Below are 20,908 nucleotides of genomic sequence, written 5' to 3' on the forward strand. Positions count from 1 at the left end.
TCTTCTCCCACCAGAGACTCCTCCTTCGTGTCACCTCAATCATCACTTCCTCAGGGGAGGCTGCCCCGAGCCGACTGGGTCTACCCTACCCGCCGCACCCTCTCCCGGCACCACGTTCAGCATTCATCACGCTGGTAATTCGACATTTACGTGTGATTGTTCGATTCTCCGCTGCTCCCCACTGTACTTCATACGGCCGATACGGCAGGGACAATGCCTGATTATGACTAGGATCGAACCCCCAGTTCCTAGCACAGAACCCCCAGTTCCTAGCACAACGCCTGCCATACAGTTGGTGCTCAGTATATATATTTTTGGAGGAGCGCAGCACTGGTACATGGGAAATACAGATGGTGTATCAGTCAGCGTTCTTGTATATTGAAAGGTTTATTTTAAGGAACTGGCTCACACAATCGTGGGAAATAGCACGTCCGAAGTCTGTGGAGCAGACCAGGAGACCAGAAACTCAGGCAGAATTTCTAGGACAGCGTTGAGGCACAATTCCTTCTTCCCCAGAAAACGTCAGTTTTCTATTCTTAAGGCTTTCAAATGATTGTATAAAGACCACCCACGTGACTGAGAATAATCTGCTTTACTTAAAGTCAACCTTCAGAGCAATGACTAGGCTAGTGTTTGACCAAATACCTGGGCAGCACCATAGCCCAGCCAAGCTGACACAGAAAATGTAACCATCACAGATGGCAAGGAGGGCAGCAACCCAAGGAGAGGCCAACAGCGCAGTAAGACGACTGAGAGAGCCGTGACAGGCTTATTTTCACATGCTGGAGGAAAACCCAGCAGAGACATTCTGTGAAGAGCTGAGGGTGTGCAGAGGGGATCTCTTCCACTGAAGAAATCTCAGCCCTGGTCCCCAGGGCCAGAGTGATTCAGCCATGATTACAGTCTGGGGCGTCAGAGGAAGGTGAGGGCAGGCCCCCCATTGTGAGGTCCAGGTAGAACACTCCACTCAGACTGGCCCCAGCCCTGGCTGATCTTCGACTCCATCCTCACCCCCACCCTCCTGCCAGGAGTGTGCCCTCTGTCTTATACCAGGACGTCACCACCCTCTCCTGTTCAAGAGCAGATGCCCGCAGAGCCAGCGGAGGTCACAAGGACGTGGCCTCACACAACTCCCAAGGTCAGGCCTGCAAATTTCTCTGTGTAGACGGCTCTAAAAAGGGGGAGTGCGATAAGGACTCAGAGATGTGAGTTCTTGGAACCTGATGGGGAATGCAGTCTTGGGTTCTCGAAGGACTATAGTCAGGAAAATTCAAGAAGCCAGAGAATAGTGGGCACAGAGGGGGCACCGCTGGGGAATTTGGAATAGGGGAACCTGAGTCATCAGAAATGGAAACTCCAAGCTATAGGGAGCCGACTGCTTAGACGAGGGAGCCCCTGGGCCAGCAGCCAGGGAAAGGCTCTCAGCACCTGGCGTCAGAAGAAAGCATAGCCCAGTGTCCCGCTGTCCAACATGTTAGTCCCCAGGAGAAGGCTGACAGCTAAATCCAGGTGCGCCCAAGATCCCAAGGGAAGGGCACCCTCTCCAGGAAGGCAGGTGATGAGTCTTCATTCAGCAGATGTTCACTGGTTACCTACCTGCACGGCACTCGGCCCTTTGCTGGATGCTGGCGAGTCGCAGTCCTTGCCCTGGATGTGAAGTGAGTGAAACAGCGCTAAAGAGCTAACCGCACAGAGCCAGGTAGGTGCTGTGATGGAGGACACGCCTGCGGGGAAGCCTAGAGGGCGGCTGCTGGGAAGCTCCACAGAGGAAAGCCGGCTGGACAGAGAAGGGGTGGGAATGCTCCAGGCTGAAGCAGGGCCTGCGCTCAGGCCTGGAGGCACGGAGAGCTGAGCCTGGTAGAGCAGAGAGGCCTGGAGGAGGTGCAGCCTCTGACCTCACAATACCCAGGCCCATGGGCCAGCCTTGCAACTTGCAAACTCTAGTGCCCTCTTCCAGCCCGGGTGAGGCCCCGGGCCCTGGGCAGCCTCCAGGTGCAGCGCCCTGCTGACAGCCGCACCCTTCCCGCTGCCCTGGGGCATGTCTCTACTCACCAATTACGAGGGGCTTCGCCATCAGATCGAGAGGCTGGTGCGGGAAAATGAGGAACTGAAGAAGCTGGTGCGGCTCCTTCGGGAGAATCACGAGCTCAAGTCGGCGATCAAGATGCAGGCGGGTGGCCTGGGCATCAGCGGGTTCAGCAGCAGGCTGGGCGAGGCAGCGACCGACCCTCCTCAACACCAGGGTAACTGCAAGGGGCCTGGGTTCAAGAAAAGCGGGGAGGGAAGGGTGAGACTGCACCCGAGAGGAGAGACTCTGTGCTGGGGTCTCGGGAAATCGTGGAGAGAAGGGCGGAGATAGCAACAAACACCGGGTGAGGGGAGGGCGAGGACATAGGGCAACCACGATAAAAGAACAAAACTAGGCACCAGCCCCATTCACCTGATGGCAGGAGTTCCTGCCCACCCACACACTCCTCCCCTCAGGTGAACTTCCAAGCAGCTCCACAGACTGAGAATTTCCCAGCCCTGGAATCCAAAGGTGCTGCCCCACTGGACCCAATACGGCACCCACCCTCAGCTTCCCCCCCTCCCCTCCATCCCCCCGCTCCCAGCACCCTCAGCCCCCTGCCCCATCCCTCTCCACTCAGAATTGACCACCGGAGTCTAGAGACCAAGGAGAGAAGCCAGGACTGAAGCTTGAGGTTTGAAATCGTTAGTGTGTGACAGCCCTGGGGCTGGAGAGGAGGTATGGGGCAGGGTGAGACAGAAGAATGGGCAGAGAAGTTAGGGGCGTTCACACAGAAGCTGCCCAGGGGCCAGCTCTCCCCAAGCCACCGCATTCTGGCACAGAACTCCAGGGAGTACAGGAGTCCTAAAATCAAACCTGACCTTCCAGGTTGTTACAAAGGTTTATTTGTCAGGTAAGCAGATAGAACATAATTTAACAGTCGTTAGCTTGACTGATAACTTTTAACTGACATATCATATGTAAGCCTCCATTTGTGCTCTCGGCCAGGGGGAACCTGGGAGAAGGAAATTCAGTCTTGGAGGAAGAGAATAAGTTGCACTTTGGACAAACTGACTCTAAGACGTTCTCACGACATCCACCTGGAGCACCCAGGAGGCAGCGGAGGTGTGAGCCTGAGGCTCAAAGGAGAGGTCAGGGCTAGAGAGAAAAGATGGAAGAGTCACTGATAACTGAAGCCGCAGGAGGGGTGAGACGATCTGGAAAGAGAGAGGAACAGTGAGGAGAGACTGGGGACAAGTCCTGAGTCAAGACAGGTAGAGAAGCTGGCAAAGGGGCACTCAGAGAGACAAGGGACACCTCAAAAGTGTAATGTCACAGAAGCCGAGACAGCTTCGAAGGGGACAGAGTGTCAGCGGAATAAAGGCTACCTGAGAGGTGGAGCAAGAAAGGTGCTAATGACCTGCGTTAGGAACCTCGGCTAGAGCAGCTTCAACCGCACTGTGAGCAGGAAAGGCCCAGGAGTGAGGTGGAGAGTGCGGGAGAAAACGGAGAGAATAGACGGTTGACACTTCGTTCATGAAGTAGGGCTTGGAGGGGGCGCCAGCTGGAGAGGGGCATGGCGTCTAGAGCTGCTTTTCCTGATGGCAGAGACCTGAGTTTATTTCTATGGAAAGGGGAGATACGAAAGAGAAAAGGAATGCTTTACAGAGCAGAGGCTGCCTTGACTGAAGGAAGAGCATCCCGTCCACTGCCGGGGAAAGGAAGGAGGAAGGGTGGGTGAGAACACCAGGTGGGAAGCTGCAGAACTCTGGAACCGTGGCTTCAATTTTCTCTGGAACAAATGTCATTCTCTGACAGTCAGGGTGGAGAGAAAAAGATGGGGAAAGTCTGAAATAAAGTGAAAATGGCAGGAGGAAGTGAGAGGGGAACCGGGAGGTGTGTAACGGGCGCAAACGGTGCCGGCATGTGTGGGCTTCGCAGGCAGCAGCCACCAGCCGCCTCCAGCAGCACTGGGCTGGCGGGGGTGCGGACAGACATGCGGAAGGCAGGCAGGTGGCCATAAGGGCCGGTCAGCGACAGCCTGGGCCCACCACGGAAGGGCGCGGACGCCAGCTGGGCTGGCACATGACACGGAAGAGGCCAGCGTCCCAGAGACCTAGAGAGGCCGGCAGCCAGGGCAGAAGGCACGCCTCCGTGGGCAGAGCGGGTCGCCTGCGCGGCGGGAAATCAGTAACCATCGCTGTTGGCTGCATTAATTTCACGGGGAAGAAAGGCCATGCGGTTCAGGCGCTGGCCTTGCGAACATGGCAGGGGAAGGCGGAGCCAGGATGCACGGGGACTGAGGGCTCAGGGGCTCTCTCGGGCCCGACGTCTCGCAGACGGAAGGTGCGCGGGGCGTCGGGGCAGTGGGCGCAGAGCGGAAGTGAGGGCTGCGCCGAGGGCTCAAGCCCCCACCGCGGGGGCGGCCCGCGCGCCGGCTCCTCCCCCCGAGGGCTCGGGCGGGGAGGCTGTCAGCAGGGGGGCAGGAGGGCTTCTGCTGCCCTTCCTGCTGGGCGCCTCCCCCCTCCCCCCTCCTCCCAGGCCCCCACCCCGCTGCCCCTCTGTCTTCTCTTGCTTCCTTAGGCGGGCAGCAGCCTTCTTCCTCTTTCCCGAAGGGCTTTGAGCAGCCCTGCTCCTCACAGCCTCCCTCCCCTCCCCCCAATCCTACCGGGGCCTGTTACCCCGGCAGGGCCTCCCTCCTCCCCTCAGGAACCGTCCTCCCCCAAGTCCCAACCTCCCACCCCGGACCCAACCCTACCCCCGCCCCACCCCCACCCCAGGGATTGACCCTAAGCCCCCGGATCCGTCACTCGCGGGACCCCAGCCCTCCCTCAGGATTGCCTTCCTCTTAGGAGCCTTGTCCCCCCTCAGAACCCAGCCCCCTGGGGACCCCATCCCCCCTCAAGACCCACCTTCCTTTTGGGACCCCTGTGCACCCTCAGAACCCACGCCCTCACAGCCCTCTCCCCTCAGGACCCCATCCCGCCCTGCCCTTCTTTTAAGACCCTTGTCCCCCCTCAGAACCCGCCCCCTTCTCAGGGCCAGTCCCCTCCTCAGGACCTGTCGCCATCCCCCCTCTCTTTCTCACCTGCCGCCGCCCCAGACCTCTTGGAACCCTGGGCTCCAGCGGCCTTTGCTCACCCGTCTCGCCTCCTCGAGTCCGGCCTCGAGCAACACCTTCCCGCCCAGACCCTCAGGCCCCGCCCCTCAGGGCAGCCCCGTTACGCTAGCTCCGCCCCTTGAGCGGCGCCGCAACTCTGGCCCCGCCCCTACGCTCGGGCTCCGTCCCGTCAGGGCCCTCCCTGGCGCCCCGCCCGCTGCGACCGCCGGCTTTGACGCCCGCCACATTGACTGACCCCCGGCTTCGTCCCCGCGTGGACCGGGGGGTCTCGGTGGCCGGGCCGCTCTTGCCCGGGTGTGGGCCCGGCCTGGTCCTCGCGGGGCCGACGTCCTCGCGGAGGGAGGGTTCCGAGGCCGGAGAGGCCACGGGTGGTGGGCAGGCCCGGGAGGGACCGATGGGGAGGCTCTGCAGCCCGGAGCCCGAGGGCCGGCCAGGGAAAAGGCGCGAGGGCGCGGCCGAGTGCAGGACAGTGTGGCGCACGTCCTGACCGACGCGACGAGGGGCGGGAGACCAGAGTGGGGCCCCTCCAGAGTCCCGCCCTCGGCCTCGCCGGGAAGGATAGAGCTGCCCCTGTGAGGAGCAGGCTGGGGGAGGAAATCACAAGTTCGCTTAAACGGTTGAAACATTGTAAACTGCATTTGTAGATCTAAGACATTTGCTTTTCTTTTTAGCTTCAATAGTCCGATGTAACAAACAAACCTTCCTGGACCCAAATAATTCTTATGTATAAAATAAACATAGGGCTTCCCTGGTGGTGCAGTGGTTAAGAATCCACCTGCCAATGCAGGGGATACAGGTTCGAGCCCTGGTCCGGAAAGATTGCACATGCCGCGGAGCAACTAAGCCCGTGCGCCTAGAGCCCATGCTCCACAAGAGAAGCCACCGCACGGAAGAGTGGCCCCCACTCACTGCAACTAGCTAAAGCCCACGCGCGGCAACGAAGACTCAAAGCAGCCAAAAAATTAATTAATTAATTATTTTAAAAAGCTAAAAAAAACCCTATATAGATGCAGTGAATCTAAGTTCTCTTTAAGTTTCTAATACTGTATGTAGTAAAGTACCTAGGAACATTTCAACTCGTAAATCTAAATCAGCAAAATATAAATTATAAGGTTAAATTATAAGGTTAAATTATAAGGTTAAAACAAACTTGCACATTTTGCATTACAATACAAAGCTATAGGACTGAAATCTCTTAAACCGAGGCTCGACCTGGGGCTCCTGTTGGCTCAGAGCACTCCTGTTCATGAGAATTCCCTGGAGGTCCAGTGGTTGGGGCTCTGTGCTTTCAAATGTCCCCATCTCCCAGCCAGAGATTTCAACAGGCTGCTCCTGAGATTCTCATCGGTGACCCTAATGGGTCAAAAATCCATGGACATGGCTTCCCTGGTGGCGCAGTGGTTGAGTCCGCCTGCCGATGCAGGGGACACGGGTTCGTGCCCCGGTCCGGGAAGATCCCACATGCCGCGGAGCGGCTAGGCCCGTGGATAATCCTACACTGACCTTTTTTAATCATCAAGTTTTATCTGTGCTCATATATACATCATGTTCTTCATATTTATTGAACACTTTCTGTGGCCCAAGTACTGTTCTAGGCACTGGGAAACAGGAGCAAACAGACAAAGCCCTGCCCTCACGGAGCTTCCATTCTAATCGAGGGAAAAAGGAAAAACCAATAAGTCAATGGAGAATATCTTGGAGAGAGATAAGTGCTAAGGAGGACATAGTCCAGAGAAAGGGGAAGGAACGGGTGGGGTGAAGGAAACTGGTGATTTGGGATGGAAGAGCTCATTGAAGAGGTAACAACTGAAAGGACGGGTGGAAGTACGCGGCCAGCTGTGCACACGGGAAAAGCGTTCCAGGCAGAGGGAACAGCAACGCAAAGACAGAGGCAAGAGCGTGCCGGAGCATTTGAGGAACAGCAAGGAGGCCCGAGGGGCTGAAGAAGAAGGTGCCAGGGAGAGACCAGGAGGAGAAGAAAGTCAGAGAGAGGGACGAGCCAGGTCACGCGGGACACTGAACCGCCTAGCACTCAGAATGAGACGGTGAGCTAGCTGGTGGGCATTTTAACTGGAACAGTCTGGCTGATGTGTGAGGGGAGAGGCCAGAAACAGGTAGCAAGCCAGGGGGCTCCTGCAATAATCCAGGCAGGGTAGTGTTGGTATGGACCGGAGCTGGGAGGAGCACACGTGCTGGATTCTGGATATACGTACTTGAAGGTATTGCAGACAGATGGGATGCTCGGGGCTCCTGAAAGAGAAGTGTTGAGGCTGCACCATCTGAGGCCTGAGCCACTGAAAGAGCGAAGACGTCGGCGGCCGGCACGCCAGGGCGGCAGAGTCCCCAGCAGAACCCTGGGAAGAAGGGGGTCAGGCCACCGGGATGTGAGTCAGAGTCCAGCCCGAGAGTAAGCAGCCTGCGCTGGTCCAGAGCGTCCGAGCTGCATCAGCTCCTGCGGGGAAGGAGACTCTAGGTGGGCCTTGGGGCTGCCCCCGGGGGCAGAGGATGTGGGCCCAGAAGCACCTGGAGGAAGCCGGGTGACCGGGAACCTGGATGCCAAACCAAGACGGGATTTCAACAGGGAGGAACGTCCCGCCGCGTGGACACCACTCGCCACCTGCGAGAAGAGCCCCGTGAAGCGTGCGCTGGGTTCTGCGACGCGGGGTCACCGGCCCCTCGATCAGTGTTTGGGTGCAGGGATGGAGAAGGAGAAAATGGACTGAGATGCTGAGTTGGTACAACGCCCAGGGACATCTGCGAGGGACACAGAGGACACCAGTGGAGGTGGGGACATCAGTGAGATGGAAACCAGATCCCCTGGGTCTCAGAGACCATGAGGACCTGGCCGCGCAGGCACCGTCTTCTCTCCCAAGTCCTGAAGACGCTGCCCGAGTGGTCCTTTCCCATGTCATCCGGACCCTAGGCTCCCCCAAGAGGAGACAGGCTGGGAAGGACAAACGCCCTGACTCGGGTCTCCGTGCCCCGTCACCCGTCTCTGCCGCACCGCCTGCTCCTTCCCTCACGCCGTTCCTCTCCGTGGGATACTTCCCTTTGGGCCACAAGCTTCACTGTCTCTTCAATCCTAAAGCAAAAATCCAAAAAAGCCAAAGCAAGAAATCATAAAAGACTGGTTGATTTGATTCTGAAAATTTAAGTTATTTGTTTGGGAAAAAATAACAAAACTTAAAACAAAAATAAACGGCAGGACATCCTGGCACACATTGTGCAGGGCGGCATCAGTGTAACAAGTCCCGGACTTCTCAGGGAATGTCAGATGTTTCTGAGGGGTCTGAAAGTGGATAGACTTAGCAGTGTGCATTAAGAACCTCTCAAATGTCTGTTTTCGGGGGGAAAGATAATAAAGATTTATATAGTAGAATTTTTGTCACTGGGAAAACTGGAGACAATTGATTCTCCCAACAGCCGAAACAGGCTCAATAAACAATGGCATGTGCACAAGACGGGCACCACCGCAGCCACGATAAGCGCTGTTTTCCAGGAACGATGATGCTGAAGGTAGCCGTGGTGCAGGCCCAGTAGGAAGAGGCGGGGCACATAAGGACACGGGCCACGTACGCAGTCACCACACACGTGTGCGTGGCCTGGGAGCTAGGAATGGACTTTACCTTTTTAAAGAGCTGAGGGAAAACCCAAAGGAGTCTGCTGGTTCACGACATGCACTGAGTCCATGAAATTCTAATATCAGCACCCACAAGTAACGTTTTGTCGCCAAGCTTCCATGTGTATTTGTTTCCGTGTTGTCTGTGGCTGTTTCGGAGCCGTGACAGCAGAGCTGAGCGGCTGCAATAGAGGCCGGATGGCCAGGAGAGCTGGAGCTCTTTTCACCAGCTCTTTACAGAGGGGTTCGCCAGCCCCTGAGCAACATAAACACGTGGAGAAAGTCTTCAAGCCTTCGCGGAGCTTTGCTATATGATGGACGGTGGGATAACAGGACCACCAGTGGTTTTCATCTTTTCTGACTTTTCTGTATTTCCATTCTTTTCCTATAATAAGCATGTACTGCTTTTTTTTTTAATGTGGAAGTTTTCAATCAAACTGCACACTCACAGAAACCTTTCCTGCACCCTCCCTAGGGGCCTTCTCCCCCAAACAGCGGTCACTCAGTCATCCGAGGGCAGTCTCCTCAGGAACCCAAGGGCAAACGGGCTCCCAGGCCCCACGCAGGGGAGAAGCAACACCCCCTCCTCTGCCTGCATCCCCGGCGACAGGCAGGCGGGGGCCCTGTACGGGCCAGGCACACCCTGGGCTCCACGGGAGGCTCCCAGCAGCTTTGAGCTCTGGCCTCCCTGAGGGTCCCCCACGTGGTGAGGCTCGGCCGTCCCCAAGAGGACAGCAGTCAGGAGGCCCGGGCCCACTCCCCCACCACCTGGGAACAGAGGGGTCCACTTGGCGACCTACGTGTTCAGACCCTCCTCTCCTCCGTGAGGGGTCAGCGGCTCAAGGCAGTGGGCCTGTCTGAGGGACAGGCAGCGTGGAAGGTCCTGGTGGCTGGGGGGCCGGCGTTTACAGAGGTGATCCTGGGAGGGACCAGGCTCCCTCGGAGCACAGGGATGAGGGGCCAGACCCTCGCGTGGGATCCACTGAGCAGCCCCACAGATGCCCGCTTAGAGGTGAGGCTCAGAGAGAGTTGGTCAGCTCATCAGAGGCACATGGGCATCTTGGTGCAGGCCCTGCCCCAGTGGGGAGAGAGCCTGGGGTCTCAGTGCTTTCTCCATGTCCCCCAGGTGTCTTCCCGCCCCCGGCCCCGGCAGCAGCAAACGAACCCGTCCTGGAAGAAGGGATGGCGGCTCTGGTGCCCCTGGCCGACACGCTAGACAGCCCGCAGCCCAGCCCCGCGGCAGGCCCCGTCGTGAGCGCCCGGATGGGCCCTCTCAACACGCTGCTGCCCGGCCTGGGGCCCATCTCACAGAGCAGCCCACTCTCCAGCCTCCTGACTGGCCCCCTGAGCGACCACCTGGCCAGCCCCGTGGCAGTGCCCCTGGCGAGCACACCGGCCAGCTCCCTGGGCCTGCCCTCGACTGGCCCCCTGACTCCCAGCAGCCCCCTGACAGGCCCCCGAGCTGTGCCTCAGAGCAGCCCCCTTATGGACGCTGTAACAGGTTCGGTGGCCCTCTCTCTGAGCAGCCCCCTGCTCACCTCCGCGGCTGCCCCCCTAGGTGTCTCTCAGAACCTTCCGGCCAATCCCGTGAGCAGTCTGGTGCTGTTGGAGGCCCCAAGGGTGTGGCTGGCAGAGCCGCTGCAAGGATGCCCCTCTGGACCCCATCCCTCAGCGGGTGGGGGGCCTGCTGCCACCGCAGAAGGTAACCGGTGCAGGGGGAGGGGCAGCGGGGGCCCAGGGGGCGGGGCCCCTGCCAGGCTGGTAGGCGCTGGCCCTGCCTCGCTCTAACCCTCCTCCTCTCCTTTCTGCCCCTCCCCCACGTCGCTAGCCCCGCCCTCCGCTGAGCACCCCCAGCCTGCCCAGGAGCCTGAGCCCCTCAGCATGACGTCTGTGGGTGCGCCCATGCAGACCTCCACGCCCGTCGGTCCCATGGGCACACCCAGCCCCGCGACAGCCTTCTCCTACAGCACCCCAGACGCCCGGACACAGCCTGGTGGCCCCCAGGGACAAGCGGTCTCTGACTCTGTCCCTGCCTCGGCCACCTCCTACAACATCACCATCCTCGCCTCTGCCCTCACTCCCGCTCCCCAAGCTGCCACCAGCTATAGGCCCTCAAGCACCCCACACCCCTTTGCCCGCACGCACCGCTCCCCGACCCGGCTCTCGCCCACCCTCCACTCCCCTGCACACAACCCCCACTCCCAGCCTCGAGCCTCGTCCTCACCGGCTTCAGTTAACGACACCCGAGGTCCACGCGTGGCAGAGCCGTCTCGGAAAAGCACCCTGCAGTTGGAGCGGAAGCTAGCCCACCGGAAGACCGGCAAGTTCCCTGACAGCTCCCGACGTCAGCACGAGTCTGGGGTCTCCTCGGCTGCCCTAGGAGACCTCCCAGGCACCCCCCTGGGCTGCTGACCACGGTCACTGACCACTCCCTCCACCCCTTGTTGTCCCCAGAGTCGAAGCAGCTGGCCTCGGAGAGGCTGGTGGGGGAGATCGCCTTCCAGCTGGACCGCAGGATCCTGTCCAGCATCTTCCCCGAGCGTGTCCGGCTCTACGGCTTCACGGTCTCCAACATTCCGGAGAAGATCATTCAGGTGTGTTGTGCCTACCTGCCGCTCACCGCCTGAGGGCCTACCCCGCCACCTGCAGGGCTGGGGACGGCCTTCCGGGGGCCCCTGCACTCCGGCTAGGCAGAGCGCATCAGAATCTGCGGGCACCCTGGGATGGAGGATACACCGCACTCAGTCCAAGTGGCCAGCAGGTGTCCGCGGCATCTGGCAGCAGGAGTGTGTGGTCCCAGCCACCAGGGCGGCCTTCCCAGAGGGCAGAGCAGCAGAGGGGCCCCAGCACTGTCAGGCCTGTGAGCTCCCACTTTGCCACTGCCATGGCCTCGGGTCTGCCAGGCCCCGCTCCCACGGGCCCTCCCCAGACTGGCAGAGCTGCCGCCTTATGTCTCTCCCTCGCCCTGTCCAAGTCCTCAAGTGTCACTGGGGGGTGCAGGGGAGGCAGTTCTCAGAGCCTCTGAGCAGCTGGCGGCCTGGTGGCCAGGGTCTTCAGGCCGGGCTCGTTCCGTATTCCCAGCATGCCCTCCACTGAGCCCGCTCCCACTGAGGGACACAGAGGACGATGTTTCCCAAACACGCTTGGGCGCGTCTCCTCGCCACCACGTGTAGGAGGCACGTTGGAGTGGGAGGCGTCGGGGGCTTGGGCTGCGCCGGGGCAGGATGAGCCGGTGCGCGCCCTTCCCCACCGACACGCCCACTCGGGTGGAGCGGGGGTGGGGCAGGGGTGGGGCAGGGGGCGGGCGTCGGCGCCGCGGCCCTTCAGCCGTTTACTCTTCCCTCGCGAAGTAGCCCTCGGTGCTCCCGGCCTCTATCTGTCTGGCCGTCCTTATCCGTGGATGGACTGTGGCTCTGGGTCTGTGAGTGGGCAGGAATCACGTTCAGCGACAGTGGGCTCGTCTGTGTCCCGGTTTGAGCTTGCCTTCTCCGTTTGTTAAGGTGTCCTTTGGTTAGGTTTGTAATTTTAATGAGACCAAAATAATCCACGTTTTTTATCCACCTTTTCCTTTTTTTTTTTTTGGCCGTGCCACGTGGCATGCAGAATCTTAGTTTCCCGACCAGGGATGGAACCCGCGTCCCCTGCAGTGGAAGCGCAGAGTCTTAACCGCTGGACCGCCAGGGAAGTCCCATGTTCTCCTTCATTGTTTGTACTCTTCGAGTCCCATTTAAGGCTGGAGCTGCCGGCCCCGCCTCGGTCCCCTCTCCCAGTCCCACGAGTGTGGGCTCCAGGTTTGCAGGTCTGGCCCTGCCCAGGTGACAGTGTCCTAATCCTGGGAGGCCAAGGGAGCCAGGGCATCTCTCCTTCCAGATCGTCGTAGCTCCTCTTGGCCCTTCGCTCTTCAAGATGAATTTTAGGATCAGTCTGGCAATTTCCAAGAAAAACCTAGTTCAAATTTTTAGTTTTTCATTGGTTTATAGGTTGAACTGGGGAAGTTTCCCATCTTTGCCATGTTGGCTATCCCTGTGTTGCTTGTGTCGGCGGGGCCAGCTTTGGCCATGCTGGGTTTGACGAGCCTTGACTCCTACCCTGGACCACCGCCACCACGGCTGTGCCATGAGTGCAGCCCGGCAGCGGCTGTTTAAAACTTGGCAGATGACGCGGGAGAAGCACAATATTTATGTCTCTAAAATGCTGCATCTGATATCTAGTTGGCAAAGACTACACTTAATCATAAGTGAAAGTCTAGTTGCCCACATAGAAGTTAGACATCAAGCTATGGAGAGAGGTTTCTGGTTGTTTGAAACTGCTGTTTATGCGGAGGATAAGGTGGACCCTCCAGGAGGGTGTGTGCGTGCAGGTCCTCCGCTTCCACGCCGCTCTCCACCTTGCCTGCGAGGTGCCGCTTATGCCGGAGAACTTAAGTCACGGCACTAAACGGCAACTCTTTAGAGAAGAGGCAAGAAAAGGAAGCAGAACGCACGTAAGACAATTTGTTTGGTATTTAAGGACGTCGAGGAGCTTGGTGCCCCTGAGCCTGTGCTTCAGGCTCCACCTTGGCGGCCTCTGGGTGGTGGTTCTCACCACAACACTCACCTGGTCATTCTGCCCATCGGCCACCGTCACCAATTCCACGGCCTCCGGCCCCATGCGCCTTCCATCCAGCCATGAGCAGAGCTGCAGGATCATACACTTGCTGCCCTTGTTCCCAGGAAGCGCTCCACTGCAGCCCACCCGCACGGAAGCTGTCTTCAGGATAGCCCCTGGCTGGCCTTCTGTAGGGCCCACTGCAGGTTGACTGAGCTCCGGTCCCACCTGAGGATCATAAAGATGCTTCCTGGTCTCAAGCCGTCCTGCCTCCTTGGCTGGATTATTCGTCGATTCCCATCTGCATTTAATTGCACTTCGCCCAGGCTTCCACTTCCCTTCATCGAGACATCTTGTTTATTTCTCGGCACATTGACCTCCAATGTTGGCGGTTGCTAGAAGCCCTAAATTCTACCTAGATTCACCAACCCAGGTGAAACCTGGTGTCGGCCCACTGGGGTCCTTTGCTTCCCGAATGCCGTAGAGCTTTAACGCTGAACACTGTAATGGAACCCGATATTCAATGAGGACTCGTTGACTTTTTCCATAGAACGTGGCTATCTACTTTTGTGTAAGTTCGCAGACAGTTATGCTGTCTTTTAAGCTCAACTGAAAGTTATCCCAGTGCTCATTACTGTCAGTTCTTCTACCCAAACACAAAGATCTGCTCCATGGGAGATGCTCTGGCTCTCTTCCTTTCTGCGCCCTTGTCCTAGGAGACCCTGAGTCCAGCTGCATCAGTGTGAGGGTGACTGAGGGTGGTACCTCGGTCCTGCCCGTGGTCCCCCCGGGATGCTCTCTAGGCCAACGCATTGGCCTGCTCAGAACATTCTTGATTTCTGTGTACTGATTTGTTATTTAGCTGCCTTGCCAAACCCCCTCGCTAGTTTTGATAGTCTGTATATCATTTTGGCTTTCCTCTGTAGACAATCATATCATATAGCACTTAAAAAATTTTTTTTTTGTTTTGGCCGCGCTGGGTCTTAGTTGCGGCATGTGGACTTCTTAGTTGCGGCATGTGGACTTCTTAGTTGCGGCATTCGAACTCAGTTGCGGCATGCATGTGGCATCTAGTTCCCCGGCCAGGGATTGAACCTGGGCCCCCTGCATTGGGAGCTCAGAATCTTACCCACTGGACCACCAGGGAAGTCCCATACAGCACGTTTTAAAAGCAGATCATAAGGCTACCTCATCTTGTCTCTGACGTGATTACAAACACACACTTCTAGTCTTCCGGTTAAGTGCGATGTGTGTTCCAGGCTTTTTGCCAGATCTTCTTTCGACAAATCAGTCAGAGTCCTCGGTTGCACACAACAGAATCCACACTAGCTGATATAGGCAGAAAGGGGTTTATTATAAATGTTTAGGTGTTCAGACAGGCTCCAGGAAGGACACCAAATTGGGCTTGCCTGCTACACAGCCAGTAAAAATGCCAGACAGCAAGGGAGTGAACACGCCATCGTCGTTGCTGCCCCGGGAACAGCACGCACACGCCTAGTCGGATGCCTGCAGTTTGGTACGGCTGCCCCGAAGAACCAGTGCCACAGCCAGTGCGCTCTCCAGAGAGCCCAGCCCCTGCCTGCACTGTCTCCTCCAGGAGACGAGGTCCACGCACCTGTACTTGCTGGGCGGAAACCCAGGTCAGAGGGGTACCTGAGCCACAGGGGAGCCTGGAATAGGTGATGTTTAGCGTCCAGCCTCTTAGAGTTCAGGAAGGTGCTAGAATGCACCAGGACAGAAGCCAGTGAGCCACATTCAGCATCTGCCTCACCAGGTGAAGAAGTTCCCTCTTCCTCCTTTGTCCAGAGTGCTTGGTTTTTTTCTTACTCATGAACAAATACTGAACTTTTAGAATGTTGTTTCTCTCTCTCACTGAGATGACCACACAGTTTTCTTCCCCCGCCCTTTTCTGTTAACATATTGATACACATGAGAAGATACTCTGCTCATAAACCACACTGCGTCCCTGGTGTTTATAGATGCCCTGGGAGGCTCTGTTTGCTGTTTATGAGTTCTGCAGCTTCGCTACATTTTTAGAGATCGTGCCAAGTTTCTGTGACAGGAATACATGACTTAATAGCCAGAGGTTTATCTCTCCACAGGGTTGTGGGGCCCTGCTGACCAGCCCCTCGCACACGTCAGGGTCCCCAGGGTCCCCGCGTCCCGGGACTCGGCCTGGGGGTGGTGCTCGAAGTCCCAGGCTCCTCCCCTTGGCTCGGACTTAGTGACATCAGGTCCCCCTGCAGGATGGTGGGACACGTGGTGGTCTCAGCTGGGCATTTCATTACCTAGAAGAAGGGGGAGGCGCTGCCCTGTTCAGTGGAGGGTGTGGACTTTGCTCATCCTCTCTATTGAGCCTTCTTCAGATTGTGTTTCCTCACTTCTCATTATTATTTCCTCCCTTCTCCTTCCGTTAGCTTTGCTTTATTTTCCTTTCTTGGGTTGAGCTCTTAAATCATTTTATTTTACATCTCTTTTGTTTTTAAATAACTACATTTAGGACAAGGAAGTTCCTTCTGGTCAGGGAGATATTCAAAATCCTCAACAACCGGTACCAGGGAACCCCAGCCAGAGTGGACCCTGTTCTAGGGTCCAGGCAGAGCGGGAGGCTTCCGCTGTTCAAGGCTGGTGGGGAGAAGCGACGGTCTCCTGGCAGCCCCGGCTACGTCCGCCGAGGCTCCAGCCTGACTCTGGTGGCACTCTGGCTGCAGCCCTGCAGGCTAGAGGGGTGGTGTGTGGCTGTTCAGGTCTGACTATCTCACGAGCTGCCTTGCATTTCCTCTCTAACCCCTGAGTCCGTCGGGGCCACCGTCTGAGGGGCGCCTGGCTGCCCGTGAGTGTTGGCTTCTAACGCGCCTGCCCTGCGTTTGGAGAATGAGGGCCGCGCCGCGCGGATTCTCTGGTATTTGCTGCCATTTCCCCTCACTGAGCGCATGGTCGGTGCTGTGTGTGGTCCAGGACGGAAAGATTGCGTGATGAGCACGCGTGCTGGGTCTCGCAGGTGTGAGTCTATGTGCCTCCCCGCGCCCCCGCCCCCCACGTATCCCCTCCAGTGCCAGGCCCTGCGGCTTCGCCCTGTAGAGATTCTTCCCCTCCACTCTGATTGTCTCCACGTCCACCTCCACAGCTACATTCTCTCCTCCGCTCCTACCCCGTGGTCCAAACTGCTGTCACCTTAGCTGGTCCACAGCTAGCTTGCCGCTCCACCTGTTCAGGCCTGGCTAGCGGCAAGCGTTCAGAATATGCCAAGCGGGCGCCAGACACAGTCTCTGCCCTCGGGGAGCTCACTATCTCCCTCCGAGGCCTTCAGTCAACAAGAAGAGCCGTCAGGAGCTCTGCCTCTCGTTCTTCTCCCCACCCAGACCCGGGCTCACCGGGGCCAACTTCACCGCCCTGGGCGCCCCTCCTTCTCTACTCCTACGCCTGTAGACGTGACCCCCGTGCAGCAGAGCTGACTGGCCCGGGTGCTGTGCTTGACGCCCCCAGAGACGTTTCCTTTGTCCTCACAGCAGCGCTGTCAGGCGGTGCAGTGTTTCCTGCAGTCCCAGCAGGGAACGCGAGGCTCACACTCAGCGTGGTGGCGGCCGTCGAACCCGACTCTCCCCGGGGGCCCTGCTCTGCACCCGGCGTCCGGGCACCTTCCGTGCCATGCATGCTGCTCCCCAGCCTGGAAACTTCTTCCCTCCACTGTCCTTGTCCTTCAGGCCTCGCTTCAGCGACCTCTCCCTCCAGGACCCCATCCCAGTGGCAGCGCTCGCAGTACCATCCCTCTACCGGGCCGTGTCCTCACTGTAAACTCTGAGGGCCTTTTGCTCACACCTGAACTGGGAGGGCTTGGAGATCTGCAGAGTGAGGATGGATGGACAGAACCCTTCACCCTCTCTCGCCAGCTTCCGTCCAGCCCCTGCCAGTGGTCAGCACGATCTCTTAAAACCATAAAGCCCACCAGGCGTCTCCGAGCCTTTAGGACAGGCACTCCGCTCGCCCGCCACCTCCAGCCCCGTGCTCTGCTCAGGCCCGCAGCTTCTCAGGGGAAGCCTGAGGGGACTGGGGGCGGGGACCCACACCCGCTGCCCCCGTGCTGTTGGGGTGCTTGTCCTACTCTTCCCCACCCACTCCCCCTTGTCGCCCTCCACTCTCAAGGGGTCACCTCCTAGGGGCAGCCCTGGCCTCGTCTCTCAGCGTAAATGTGCCCCCGTCGGACTCCTGCTCGTGTCTTAAGCTCCGTGTGCCCAGCCTGGCACACAGCAGCAGCCCAGCCACGGCCGGGGGTGAGCAGGTGACGGCTCTCGATGCCCCCGCAGGGGCCGAGGCTGAACGCTATCCACCGGCTTGCTCCCCGGTCGCCCCGGTGTGAGCAGCCGCAGGTCCGCTTGCTCACCCACAGATGCCGGCTGAGCTCCTGCCGTCTGTCCCCCCGGGGCCTGGAAACAGGCAAATGGAAGAAGATTCAGGCGCCCAGGTCAGGAAGCCAGGCCCGTCCTAGTGTCACCAGGCAGCAGAGGTGCGAGCCTAGGGCTCTGGGGGCCCCTGGGCTGAGCCCAGGCATCAGCCTGGTGCTCTGCTCACGTGACCATCCGGGGAGCGGACAGGGAGGCCTTCCTGGAGAAGGCAGTGCCTGAGCAGACTGTCCCGGCATCCCTAGCAGGTTGGGAGCCAGCCTGGTGGACGTCTGGGGACCTGCGGGAAGAGGGTGAGCAGGGCCAGATCCGGGCCTTGCCGGTCCGCCCTGGCCCTGGAAGTTGGAGCAGTGGAAAGTGCAGGGGGGCTCTAGCGGGGAAAGACCCTGTCCCACTACGTACACTTCAGACCTTCGTTCTGCAGGCCTGGGAGCAGTGGTACCAGTGACAGATACCTAATTTGCAGGACCCAGTGCACACAAAAACACAGGGCTCCTTGTTCAAAATTATGAAGAACTTCAAATGGCTACAGCAGAGACGGCTGAGGCCCCAGAAGGCAGTGGAGGGAGGGACGGGGCTGGGGGGTGACGCTGCGGGACGCAGCTCAGCCCGGCAGGGCGGTCACAGGTGATGAAGATGGAGGCAAAGAACCCGGTTGCTGGCAGACCCCGGGTCCAGGCGCTAGGAGCCAGCACCCGGTGGCAGCAGACCCGGGGTCCAGGCGCTGGGAGCGGCACCCGGTGGCAGCAGACCCCCAGCGCTGGGACTCAGGGCCCTGGCTCTGGGCCTGGGGTCATCGGTGCAGCATGAGGGTGGGAAGGGACGCCCGCCGGGGGTGTGCAGGCCACGGGGCGCTGGGACGGGGGGCCCGGAGGAAAGGCTGAGAGGAAGCGGGGCGGGACCCAGGAGGCAACCCTGGGGGCTTTGGGACGCCCCCTCGTCTTTCATCACCCCCAGCCATGCTCTCTGTCCCCAGCTCCTGTGGCCCCCGCTCAGTCCGAACCCCTGGCGGTGGATGGAGCAGGTGATGGGGCCTCTGGAACCTCTCTGCTCAGGCGCAGCCCACAGGGCTCCCCTCGCCCTGAAGCCCACAGTCGCCTCTCTCAGCGCCTCCAGGACACCCCCCCTAGGACACCCCCCCGGATCTGGCTCCCCCCACAACCACACCCCCCGGCCTCCGTCGCCCCTCACCTGCCTGCCTGCTTATGTGCTGCGGTGGGGCCAGAGGGTCCCTGACGGCTGCTGTCCCCTCAGGCCTCCCTGAACCCCAGTGACCACAAGCTGGATGAGGAGCTGTGCCAGACACTCACACAGCGCTACACGAGCATCATGAACCGGCTGCAGAGCCTGGGCTACGACGGGCGGGTGCACCCGGCACTGACCGAGCAGCTGGTGAACGCCTATGGCATCCTGCGGGAGCGGCCCGAGCTGGCCGCGTCCAAGGGCGTCTCCTACACTGTGGATTTCCTGCAGCGCGTGCTGGTGGAGACCGTGCACCCCAGCATGCTCGCCGATGCGCTGCTGCTGCTGTCCTGCCTCAGCCAGCTGGCGCACGACGACGGCAAGCCCATGTTCATCTGGTGATGCTGGCTCGCTGTGGCCCGCACCTGGGTGCACAGCCATTAAAGCTCGCCTCGGACGCTGGGCCTGCGCTGGTACTCCTGGGTGGTGCTGCCTCCTCTGGGGGGCTCGCCAGCGCCCCCTCCCCAGCTCCCCTTCAGTCCCGCCTACCCTGTAGGTTCACGTCCCTTCCGGGGCCCCTGGGGAGAGCCCCAAGACCAAAGCTCAGCAGCTGTGTTACCAAGGGGGATGTTCCAAAGGCCCCAAAGCTGGCCTGGCAGTGGGAGCACAGGAGCCCCTGAGACCTGGAGGGGGAAGAGCCGGAAGGAGCCCAGCTGGCAGGCAAGGGTCGTGGTGTGCCAGCAGGCCTGGTGACGGGCATGGAACTGAGGCCTGGGCACAGAGCAGGAGGCAGAGGCGACGTCAAGAGAAGGATGTGGGCGTGGGAGCGCCTCCCTCTGCACGAGGCGGCAACAAGTGCTTCTGGAACCTCACGGAGGGCAGGAGGACGTTAAAGGGAGGGGAGCCAGGAGGAACCTGGGCACCGCGCAGCCCAGGGAGACGGGGTCCCTGCCAAAGGCCCCGCAGGAAGGGACCGGACTGGGAGAGTCAGAGCCGGCGAGGGCAGATCCCACCTACTGCAGGGGCAGAGCTGAGGTGCACAGGCCAATGGAAAGCCGAACAGAGCAGGGGAGAGCAGGAGTGGGGATGGGGTGGGGTGGGATTCCTGGAGGTGACCTAGAGACTCGGAGCGGGAAGGGCTCAGGGAGAGTGCGGGATGCAGAGGGGTGCAGGCCAGGATGCTGGTCCCTTCAGGACGTGCGTGAGGAGAGGAGAGCAGCGTGGGGCAGAGCAGAGGGCCTGCCTGAAGAGGGGGAGGTGGTGGGGATGCGGACCCCAGTCAAGGAGGCTCTGGAAGCACCGCTGCCTGCCAGCCTGAGGACCGCAAGTGAACAGAGGAGCCCTGGGTCTGGGTTCAAGCAGGGGACTCACGTCAGCAACCAGCGAGGGGTGCGGAGAGGGGTGTAGCGCGTGCTGGGGTGCTCGGCCCCAGAGCTCCGTCTGCTTGCTCCCCTCACTGCCGGGCTGCTACTTCAGGAGGTGAAGCCAGACCCCTGGGAAAGGCAGGGAAGGCCTCTGTGTATAGACATGTTAGAGAGCTACACATGCAGACCTTCCAGCTCTGCCTGCCGAGAAGGCTTAGCAATACGACAAACCCACGGCCACGAGCACACCCAGCACCAGCTCTTGATTCGTAAAGGGTATCGGGGATTTCTGGAAAATTGGGGGCTGGGGGGGGGAGCAGAAGCCCCTTCTCCTCCATGTCTGTAGGTGTGAAGGGCAGCCCTGGCCCAAACTTCAGGGCAATTTAAGAGACAACCTTAAGAGCTCTAGGAACTGGTTCACAGCTCGAATTAGGAAGGTGGAGGGCAGGGCAGCGCCTGAGCAAGCGGGAGGCGGCTCGGTCCTGGGATGCAGCAGAGCGGGTGCAAGAGGCTCCGCGGACGCAGAGCTGGCTTCCACCTGGCTCGCGTGCCCCGGCGGCCCGGCCTACTGCGCGGGGCCGAACCAACAGCCCTTCCCCCAGATTGGAAGCTTCTTGGGGGAGGGTC

At 59.4% G+C, this 20,908-nt stretch overlaps 1 protein-coding gene and 1 long non-coding RNA gene across 2 annotated transcripts in view; one reads left to right on the plus strand and one right to left on the minus strand.

The window, feature by feature from the left end:
• Positions 1 to 5,162, minus strand: part of LOC113633778 (uncharacterized) — a 32,356-nt gene extending 27,194 nt beyond the window's left edge. Inside the window, exons 1-2 of the long non-coding RNA XR_003438327.1 lie at positions 5,097 to 5,162; positions 2,053 to 2,258 (exon numbers count right to left, since the gene is read on the minus strand). This is a non-coding gene — a long non-coding RNA (uncharacterized LOC113633778). The remainder of the gene's footprint in view (positions 1 to 2,052; positions 2,259 to 5,096) is intronic.
• SPATC1 (spermatogenesis and centriole associated 1) lies at positions 1,654 to 20,133 on the plus strand. The gene is made up of 5 exons (XM_027132228.1): positions 1,654 to 2,249; positions 9,875 to 10,450; positions 10,577 to 11,092; positions 11,203 to 11,342; positions 18,990 to 20,133. The coding sequence occupies exons 1-5, from the start codon at positions 2,039 to 2,041 to the stop codon at positions 19,317 to 19,319; spliced, it is 1,773 nt and encodes a 590-aa protein (XP_026988029.1). The 5' UTR covers positions 1,654 to 2,038; the 3' UTR covers positions 19,320 to 20,133.
• Positions 20,134 to 20,908: the final 775 nt, after the last annotated feature.

This window comes from Aethalodelphis obliquidens, unplaced genomic scaffold (assembly GCF_003676395.1).
Source record: "Aethalodelphis obliquidens isolate GAN/ISIS:26980383/991018 unplaced genomic scaffold, ASM367639v1 scaffold41, whole genome shotgun sequence".
Classification (NCBI taxonomy): domain Eukaryota; kingdom Metazoa; phylum Chordata; class Mammalia; order Artiodactyla; family Delphinidae; genus Aethalodelphis; species Aethalodelphis obliquidens.

What these genes read in the sequence shown, in the direction of transcription:
- SPATC1 (XM_027132228.1), top strand. Translation starts at nt 2,039, where the DNA reads ATGTCTCTACTCACCAATTACGAGGGGCTTCGCCATCAGATCGAGAGG. An exon ending in GTTCCCTGACAGCTCCCGAC is followed by an intron (nt 11,093 to 11,202) that starts GTCAGCACGAGT and finishes TGTTGTCCCCAG; the next exon opens with AGTCGAAGCAGCTGGCCTCG. An exon ending in TTCCGGAGAAGATCATTCAG is followed by an intron (nt 11,343 to 18,989) that starts GTGTGTTGTGCC and finishes CTGTCCCCTCAG; the next exon opens with GCCTCCCTGAACCCCAGTGA.